The 10,271-nt window shown below is 47.3% G+C and overlaps 1 protein-coding gene across 3 annotated transcripts in view; it reads right to left on the bottom strand.

Annotated features, from left to right (window-relative positions):
- Positions 1-9,860, bottom strand: part of RFX2 (regulatory factor X, 2 (influences HLA class II expression)) — a 28,586-nt gene extending 18,726 nt beyond the window's left edge. For 2 of the 3 annotated variants that reach the window (XM_009079217.1, XM_009079218.1), the window contains exons 1-4: positions 9,765-9,860; positions 6,154-6,243; positions 5,130-5,209; positions 3,977-4,241 (exon numbers count right to left, since the gene is read on the bottom strand). In XM_009079217.1, the coding sequence (XP_009077465.1) occupies positions 3,977-4,241; positions 5,130-5,209; positions 6,154-6,243; positions 9,765-9,860 (531 nt within the window). The remainder of the gene's footprint in view (positions 1-3,976; positions 4,242-5,129; positions 5,210-6,153; positions 6,244-9,764) is intronic. The other variant, XM_009079219.1, reaches the window with a different exon arrangement.
- Between the last annotated feature and the right edge of the window lie 411 nt (positions 9,861-10,271).

Raw genomic sequence — 10,271 nt, 5'->3', positions numbered from 1 at the left:
GGAATCCCCATGGGGGTGACAGAGCAAGACCAGGGGGCTTATCTCCCACTACAACCAGTGTCCACTTCTACAAAGAGCAATTTTCCTTCTCCTTTTTCCTTCATGTCATAACCAAACCACACAAGGCAGATCCAGTGCAGCAGGTCAACGAAGATTTGCTACTGAGTTTTACCCTGACCTTTCAAGAGCTGGCAGTAATGACTTTGGTTATTAATATTTCTTCACATTTTGACAAAAAAGCTAATAAAACTAAATAGAACAGAGGCACAAGGAGGGCTGACACACAGAGTGCATAAGCTGGAATGGCTAAGGGCTCACTGATACTGAGGAGAACTCCAAAGGGACTCCTGGAGGAAGAAGTCAGGTTTGGGTAAGTGAGTTCTTCCACAGCAGAACAGGTTGGCATATCTTGGTGCTACCTGTGCTGGTTTCTGTTGATCTCAGAGGAGCCAAGGTGAGGCCTTCTGGTCCCTGCAGAGCCCCTCTGTATGGCTTCTGCTCTACCCTCAGCCCAGCTGTGTCCACTGCCTTGGGCCAAGACCCTCTCCTGGATCCTCCTTGTCTTCTCCTTTCTGCTCCTGGGACTCCCTTGGCAATATCTAGCAAACTCCCTAGCAGATGGCTGCTGGTCTCAGAGCTTCAGTGACCCTCTTCAAGCTTTTTGCAAGTGAGGAAGGATTAAAAAAACCCCAAACACCTCAAAAAAACCTCACAACAAGGGACTGGTAGGAGCAGAACCTACTGTTTCTCTCCAGCAGACGTTCTCAAAACCTTGTTACCTGTGACCTGCTAGTGCAGGCAGGACAAGGCAGCATACACCAGCCAGAAAAACCTGCACCCAGCAGCTATCTCTAGCATCTGTCCTCATTTAACACACAGCTCCTCTGCAGATGATCTGTCCATGGCCTCCTTCCCATACAGTCTGCACTGACTCATCGCATGGTGAAGATAAAGGCTGAGATAAACCCAAGAGATTTACAAACCCAAGCTCTGTCAGAAAGGTGAGAGAGCAGAACAAATCAAATCCAGCTTCTGAAGTAATAGCCAACAACCAAACACACATATCCAACAACCAAACCAAATATCCAGGTCTGAACATGACACTCTGTCCAAGCACCTCCAGCACATGTTCCTTGGTTTTCATCCCAAAGTGCCATCACTGTGGCCCTTCTCAAGGTGTTATCACTGAATTCAAGACAAGGTCAGTCTAAGACTAGTGGGTTTTTTGGAGAACACTGTCTGGCACACTGTGATGTGCCATGAGGAACCAAAGCCTGACTGCTGAGACAGCCTTGAGGAAATGAGTCAGTGTCAGAGGGAGACCCCATTTCCTTCCTCTGCTCCAGAAGCTGCATGGTGCTGGTTGAGCAACACCTCTTGCACAAGCACAGAAAGGCTCTCTGCCCCTTTGGCTGTCTCCCACACAGATGGGCACCTTACATCTGCAGAAAAATAGGAGAGGGGAAAGACCAAAAGCTCTTAAACAGCCCTGCAGGAAGGTGAGGAGCTCTGAGAACTCACTCAGGGGAGGTCTCAGGGATCTCCTGAAGCAGAACATCATCATTCCAGCAGATATGGAAGACAGGTTTCTTTCAATATTTGAAGATTTTACTTTAGTGTATATACAGTATTTACCAAACATCCCTCAACCTCCAGAGACAGCTCTTCCACCATTGCTAACCCTGGGGTACTACCTTGTCCCCAGTCTCTTCTGGAGAGACCCTCCTTGCCTCTGAGGTGTTGGTGGCAGCTCTGCCCCAAGCTCTCAACACCTCCAATCCCTCTTGCTTCCCCATTCCTGTTGCCTCTCACATTGCCCAGCCCTCCCACTGCTGACCACTTTGACATCCATCCCCTCTGCACTACACCCCAAGGCCATGGGTGAACACTTTGGCTTCCTTGGCTCTGCGTGACGTCTACTTTCCTTTCCGGTAGGGTCGTACTCGATGATCTTTGAGGTCTCTTCCAAGCAGGTTGATTCCATGATTCTCTCCACATATTTTGCCAGGATTCCAGCCTCTCTAGCCTCTTTAACACTAGCCTTTCCCATTTTCTGTTTAGGCAGGACATTGCAATGAAGACCAATGTTCCTGCCCACTGATTTGATTCAGTCCTTGCTCTCCTTAAGCCACACACTCATTACTAAGTGTGTCCAGAGAAGCTGTGGCTGCTCCATCCCTGGAAGTGTTCAAGGTTGTTCAGGCTGGACAAGGTTTGGAGCAACCTGGGATAGTGGAAGGTGTCCCTGTCCATGGCAGGGGGATGAGACTGGATGAGCTTTAAAGTCCTTCCAACCCAAACCCAATGATTCTATGATTCCATGAAATTCCAAGCTCTGCTCTATCCCTGCCTGACTCCAGTCCGTGCTGGAAGAACTATGAGCCACACATTGACACCTCACTGGACTGTTCCACCCTCTTCAGCCCCTCCACAGACACTTTGTGTTAAAATCCCTTCAGAAAGTTCATTCCTACATGCAACAGAGTGAATTTATCTCAGATGCATTTTCATAAAGGTCATATCTTCATTTTGTTTGGATGAGCAGCTCTATCTCCTGTGATAGCCACAAACCAAATCTGTTCATTGGATACCTCGATCGATACATTTTCTATTTGAGCTTTTTCTATTGTGAACATCACCATGGAAATGAAAAAAAAAAAATCCCCAAACAACAAAAAAGCCAAACCCCCAAGAGTAATGTTGTGCAGCTTTGCAAGTCCCACACAGGTGACAAGACCAGCAGCTACTTCCTTCCCAATAATTCTTGGTTCAGTGCTAGTTTTTCTATATGAGCAGTTAAAATACACAGTCACACAATTCTCACCCAAGAAACAAACCCAGCTAACCCAGCATCTATCATTCCTCTGCCACCCAAACTAAGGACTTTTCCTCTAAGTCTACCTAAGGTAGAGCATGTTTATCCCAGGATCAAGGCAAACTTTCATGGCATAAAGACTCAGAACACATGAAGTCTGTTTCCTAAAACTCAGTGGTTAAAAAAGTACAACCAGGGCCAGATTTTCAAGAGTCTTCAGCAGCAAACAGCTCCTATTTTTCTCCCTGGGTGATGCTGCTCACATTTTAAGTTCTGGCCACATATGCTGAATTACACCTACATTTGTATTTATATTTACATGGAAATATATAAACACACATAAGCCTGGAGAGGAAGGTGAGCAATATCCCAGGAAACAAGCTCAAATCATTCCTGGAGCAGCTTGTAAGGGCTGGGAGATTCCCAAATCCAAGCCCTGGTAGCTTCTAGCTGTAGAAAGGCTGGTTTGGGTTAATACTGTATCCCCCTAGTCCCACACAGCTGTACAGCTGTGCTGCTAGGAACTTCACTGGCAGCTAGAGAGACATGGTTTAAAGAAATCAGAGCTTTAAAACATTTCTGTATGATCAGTATTATCCCTAAGATACATTTTCTGTAACATATGGCAGGGGCAGAATACACAATGGTGTAGGAGATAGACTTTTTGATCACTGTGCATTTGGCACGATCAGCTTGACATAACTTATGTGCTAATTATTCCCTGGGTTAATAACGAATTTTTCAGGTCTCTTCCTAATTAAAGATATACTCCATTGTTTTGGGTGAGCCAAGCTCCATGGTCAGATGTTAGACTTGTTAGAAAATGTAAATAGAGACAAATCTTTCAAATTGGAAAGCCAAAATATTTTGCTTGGGGGGGGGGGAAACCCCCCAAACTCCAGAGAATTTTCATTATGCTGCATCATTTCAGTGATCCATTCAGGAAGCTTGACAAGTCTCTGCTGAGCAGCAGGAGAGACATTCCAATCTCCAACAGAAAAATCAGGTGTAGTACACCAGTGTCTATTCTCTCCCTTGCATTTATGGCATGTTATAGACATATACAGTGATAACAACAGGAAGTTTTCTTTTCTGAAGGCTTTTCAGTTCCCTTGGAACAATTCCTGGCCCCCGAGCTGCACCATCTACAGGGCTACATACCGTTGCTGGAGAGGAGCGTGAAGTATGTGACAGAGAATGTCTAGAGTTTTCCATCCCCCCATGAATGAGATAGGCTCCTGAGCTGGAGAGGATCTGACTTCCCCCAATGTCCATGGTGATGCCCACCATGTTGTGAGAGGGAATGGCTGTAGGAGAGGATGTCGCTGTAGTCACCTGAGCTCCACCTCCCTGAGGTTCGAAATAGTTTGCGGTGCTGCTGGGGCCGTAAATCTGCGATTCGGTGTTGTAGGAGTAGGCAGCTCGTCTGTCAAAGAGCACAAGGGTCAGCACGTGGGGAAGTTGCAGAGGTAATGCCATGGATAATAGTTTTTGGAAGCTGGATCACTTTTGGGAAAAAATCCTTGACTGCTTTGGCAGTGGGATTTGCTCGACCCTGTGCTGGGTCAGGACTGACAATGTTCATCAGCCCTGGAGCAAAGGCCCAAGGTCACAGCAAGGGCAGAGCCTGAAGTTCAGCAGCTCTTGTAGGGAACTGGGGTGAGGAAGGCTGAGAGCATCCCAGGGGCAGCAGGCCCAAAATGGGGAGCAGCAGACAGGAGGAAGAAGAAACAATATAGGTGCTGAGGCACTGGCACAGGGTGCCCAGAGCAGCTGTGGCTGCTCCATCCCTGGAAGTGTTCCAGGACAGGTTGGACAGGGCTTGGAGCAATCTAGGCTGGGGGAAGGGGTCTCTGCCAATGGCAGGGGGTGGAATGAGGTGAGCTTTAAGGTCCTTCCAACCCAAACCATTCCATGATTCTGTGAAACCTTACAACATCCCCTTCTTCATCCAGAACCCAAACCATTCCATGATTCTTTGAAACATTACAACATCCCCTTCTTCATCCAAAAGTTACACTCTGGCTCCTAAAGCCACCCAGGTCACCACACAGAGGGAAACACCAGCCCCTTTTATGTAGCAGGATTCCTTGGAGGACAGTCCCTCCATGAGGACAACACCTCCTCCAGGATGGAGTGTGGCTGAAACAACCCTCACACATAACATAACATGAAACAGCCACTCCTTCTCTTCCTCCTTTTATCACTGGGCAGTGCCAGCAGCAGTGCTGGAGTGGAAGAATCCTGGGAAGACCAAAGGGTTGGGAGCTGTGAGGGGGACAGCACTCTGCTATAGCCAACAAGAGACACTTACATGGTTCCATTGGTATAAACAGCTTCTCCTCCTTCCACATACTGGACTTGGGCTGGATATACATGCTGCACAGATTGCACCTGAAACAAGCAGCAAGAAGTTATGGATTCCTAAGGAACAACTTCAACTTTACCTTGACATTTAGGCTGTCTTTTTACAAGAAAAATCAAAAATAAAGCAAACAACCTCCCCCCAACATGCTTAGGAATCCCAAAGGACGTTTTTCTTTTCAAAGGTCACATTCAAATAGATAAATAAGTCATTGCTCCATGAGCAGTGGAAACAATGGAGCTGAGTTTCTTCTGCACACGTGTCTCAGGGCTGGTTCTGCACTGACTAACACAGCTGAGATCATGCTGCAGCCTTTCCTTCAGGGGACAGTGTCCATCTGCATCCCAGCCCACTCTCTCATTGGTCTGGGAGGGATGGAGTTTCCCTCTATCAAGTTTTTTTTTTTTCCCCTGAAACTGAGCAACTGAGGAAAAAAAACTCAAGAAAGTCAGACTTGCTGTCCACATGGAGCAGCACCACATCTCCCTGGTTTCTTAGGAAACAAGGACTGCAAAAGGCAAAGTTCAGATAAATAAAAACACTTGCAGGGCTCTCTGGCACCAAAGCTTTCTGTGGAGCCACGTGCAGTCAGTACATTTATTTGTGTAATTAAAAAAAACACTCCAAACACTTTGTCTCGAGAAAAATCTTTACCAATGAGGATTGCTTGGAATTTAACTGTCACAAATGCTTTTAAATGGCAGTTGAAAGCATCCATCAAATCTTCAAACACATGAAAGAAAGTGCTATGGGAAAGGTTCTTTCTAAACTTTGAAGTATCTTGAGAGTTTCTTTTGCTGCCTCCAAGAAAGGAGGAGAGAGCTGGAGAAAATGATCCCAGCTCTCTGCCCACAAATCTAACTGGGCAGGGATTTTCCTAGCAGCTACCTGGCACAGTTTCAAATGCTGTGTGGGATGTGAGGACCTGTTGGCATGAGGGTCCCTGTGTGGTGTCCTGCCCTGGAGGTATTACCTGTTGTGGAACCTGCTGGACTCTGGAAACAGAGATTTGCTGCATCTGCGCTCCTTTGGGAGCAGAACCTGCTGCCTGGACCAAAACCCTCTGAAAAAAGAAGATAAAGGGACAGACACTTAATATAGGTTCATAACACTGGTGAGTTAGGTGTTCTCTTCCAAACCTTTGTGGACAACTTGTCCCTGCAGTCCCCACTCTCCCAGTGTAAGCTGCACTGGACATCAGCCTGAACTCAGCACCCTGAACTTGGGAAAGATGGATAGAATCAAAGAATCATCAAGGTTGGAAGAGACCTTTAAGATCATCAAGTCTAACCATTAACCTGTCACTGCAGTAACCCCCAAACAGCACCAGATCCAGAAACCTCTTAAAACACCTCCAGGGATGGTGACTCCATCAACTCCCTGGAAAATATTCCAGTGGTTGAACACCCCAACAGGGAAAACAGTTTTCCTAACACCTAATCTGACTCTTGTCTCAGCTCAAGGCCATTCCCTCTAGTCCTCTCCCTGCAGCCACGGCAGGAGAGACATACCCCACCTCTCTTCAACCCTGGCAGGGAGTTGGAGAGCCATGAGGTCACCCCTGAGCCTCTTCTCAAGGCCAAAATTCAATTAGGACACAATTTCTGACATGGATAATCTTTAAATCTCCAGGCAAGAAAATAGCAGCCAACAGCTGACTGATAGGAAGAGCTCAATGAAGTTCAGTCACAGTGAAACAAGTGCCACTTCTCAGACATTCACATTTTCTTCTTATGACTGTGAAGTTTCTTCTCTTACTGCTGCTGGACCAAACCACACTCTGCCTCCTTCGACAACAAGTCATATCAGTTTCTACCAGCATCAAAGCTCAGGTGGTTCTGCTTCTCCTTTCAGTGCCACTGAGGGCACAGAAATGCTTTGTGCTGCCTTGAGATGGTCACTCTGTCCTCTACCTCTTCTCTGTCCCTTCTCTCCTTGGTACATCATGCTTGACATCCAGTTGGAGCCTGTAACACATCTCAGAGTGCTCAGCACCTTGCAGAGCTAGCAAAACAAGCATGGGGATGTGGTGGATGGAAAGAAATGATTCAGTGAGGCCTTGTGGGAACAGAGCCAAGTATCTGTATGGCCTTTTCAGCCTTCTCCAAGGAGACACATCCTCTGTGGCTTGAGGCTTTTAAAATACTCAGGAGACTGGGCCACAGAACAAAGAGCTGAAAAACAATCCCACATGATTCCTAGAAGCAACCTTGACAATTCCTGGCTACCTCATGTGTATATATTTATGAGTTGTAGCCCTCTGACACCCTCCCAACATGCCCTTTGTAACAACCAGCAATCTATCCTAGCAGAATTACAGGAATATGATCATTTCCCAGGTTTCCAGGCAGTATCTCCATTGCAAGTCCCCAGGATAGATGGGAGATCCATCAGCTGAGCTTGCAATAAGGACACATATGCTTATGTCAGCCACCATTGTCCATTTTCTCTCCAAAAGAGGCTGCAAGCAGTGCACAGAGGGGACATTACAAGCCCTTTCTGGAGTCAGGCCTTGGCAGTGCCACCTACATCAAAGTCTCAGCAAGATCCTTTCCTTTCTCCTACGTTTTACCCATTCTCTGGCACTGCTTTTAGGGAACGACACATCTCTGGCACAGCTCCCCAGCTCAGCTACTTGTGTCACTCCTCACTGCCTGGCTGGTTGTTCCCACTACCTTCCAACCCAAATAATGAATCATCCCCAACCTGTAGGATGAGGCCATCCTGCTCATACAGCCTCTGCTCCCACTGAAGGGCAGAACAGCGATCAACAACACCGAAGGCTTCAGCCTCACGCCACTCATGCTGCCAGTGGTTCATTCCTAGTGTTTGCTTTGTCCTCCTGGTGAGAAGGAAAGGCTCTGGATGCTCCTTCTTTTCAGCAGTCTTCCACAATCCTCTGGGTTTTCCTTAATCCATGGAGTTCCACTCCATACTCCATGGTGAAGACTGGATGGGTAATTTCATAACCCGAAGCCGATGGGTTTTCTAAGCTTCTTTCACAAGTTGTCATGGTCAAATTCACACCAGTGATCCCTCAGCTGTCTGACACCGTTGGTCAGGAATATCCACATCATTGCAACATGAAAAAGGAATGTCCCCCAAGGAAATGGCAGATGGGAAGGTTGGAGATGACAGCAGTCCCCTGAGCCATTCGATGTGAATGTCCACAGCTCCTGGTGAATCCAATGTTCCTATCAACCCACAATTTTTAATTGTTCCTTTTCATCAGCATCCAATGGCAGCTGCTTCTGCTCACTTGGGAGTTGGAGAAGGGTGTAGCTAAGTTACACCCACCCATCCTCTTATCCCTCCAGCTTCCTGAGACAGAAACTTCTTTTCATAGTTCCCCAAAAGGCATAAAAAGGAACCAGTTTTACTTAACCCTTCCCATTTTGCACTAGGTAGTTTCCATTCATCAGTTGGAGCCATCACTTCTCTCCTATTGGATGTCCCAAGTGCATTATATTCATGTCTATGAGTCATGATTCCTCTCTCCCCAGTTTAAAACGTTGTTATCCACCTACCAAAGGAAGAGACCATAGAATTGCAGAATCCTGGAATGGTTTGGGTTGAAAGGGTCCTTAAAGATCATCTTGTTCCATCCCCCTGCCATGGGCAGGGACACCTTCCACCAGCCCAGGTTGCTCCAAACCCCATCCAACCTGGCCTGGAACCCTTCCACGCATGGAGCAGCCACAGCTGCTCTGGACAACCTGTTCCAATGCTTTGACACCCTCACAGGGAGGAATTCCCTCCCAATATCCCATCTGTCCCTGCCCTCTGACAGTGGGAAGCCATTCCCTGTGTCCTGTCCCTCCATTCCTTGTCCCAAGTCCCTCTCCAGCTCTCTTGGAGCCCCTTTAGGCACTGGAAGGGGCTCTAAGGTCTTCCTGGAGCTTCTCTTCTCCAGGTTGAACACCCTCAGCTCCCCCAGCCTGTGTCCATAGCAGAAGGGCTCCAGCCCTTGGAGCATCTCCATGACCTCCTCTGGACCCACTCCAACATGTCCATGTCTCTCTTGTGCTGAGGACACCAGACCTGGATGCAGCACTGCAGGTAGTGTGTCACAAGGGCAGAGTAGAGGGGGAGAATCCTATCCCCAACCTGCTGGCTACTCCTCTGTGGATGCAGACACCTCTTTGGATTCAGCATGTGGCTCCTCCACCCTCTCCCTGCAGTAGTTCTCCCTCTACCACTCCTCTGTGACCTTAGTACCTTGCTTGCAGTGCTGCCTTAAAGGACTGTTTCATCTTCTCCTGCTTTTATTGACACACCAAATAATGACAACAGGATATTAATCTGAAGCAAACACCGAGCTGGCATGAAATGACTTCCTTGGGTAGCTAAATGAAACCCTAAATCCCACGTTTTAAAGCCTGCAGATTGATTGGTAGGGCTAAAACACCCGAGATATCGATGGCCTTTATCAACACAAAGTCCAGCAACAGGTTGTCCTCACTACCTCAATGAGCTGATTAAAATTCCTCTCCCCCCCCATCAAAACCCTGGATTAAAATACATCTGCCAGTGAAACAGGTCTGTTCTCCATGGAAACAGCATTCCCAGCTGTGCATACGTTACCTGCTGAGAGGCTGGTACTGGCTGCACCACCGGAGCTTGGGCTGATGCTGAAGTGTGAAGAGCTGCTGAGTCTGACCCACCCTCTGAACTCTGCATGCTCACTGCTGGGGAGAGCAGAGGGACATCAGGCAAGGAAGGACAGAGAGCACAGTCACACACCAGCCACCACCCCAGGAACCCACATCTGCCAGGGGCAAAATCCCCAATGGATGCTCCAGGGGAAGTGTTAGGAAGGAAGGCAGATACCTTCCTACACACAGGACTCTTTTTAGTCTTGGAGCTAATTTTAATACAGTATTATATTAAGAAAAGAGAAAGTTGCACAATTGTTTCACAGAAAGGAGAGGGATGGAACAGAAAATGCACTTCTATATATAACCAAAAAGTAGAGTTGGAAAATGATTGTGGCAGAATGAGGATCACTCCAGATCTGGAAGAGTAAGAGCACATTCAGAAATTATTTTTTCTCCCCCTCTGCCTTATCATGTTTAACTCCTGCAAAGAGAA

Source organism: Acanthisitta chloris, unplaced genomic scaffold, assembly GCF_000695815.1.
Source record: "Acanthisitta chloris isolate BGI_N310 unplaced genomic scaffold, ASM69581v1 scaffold5667, whole genome shotgun sequence".
NCBI lineage: Eukaryota > Metazoa > Chordata > Aves > Passeriformes > Acanthisittidae > Acanthisitta > Acanthisitta chloris.
The sequence above is the reverse complement of the archived record's forward strand: the minus strand, read 5'-3'. Positions and strand labels throughout refer to the sequence as shown.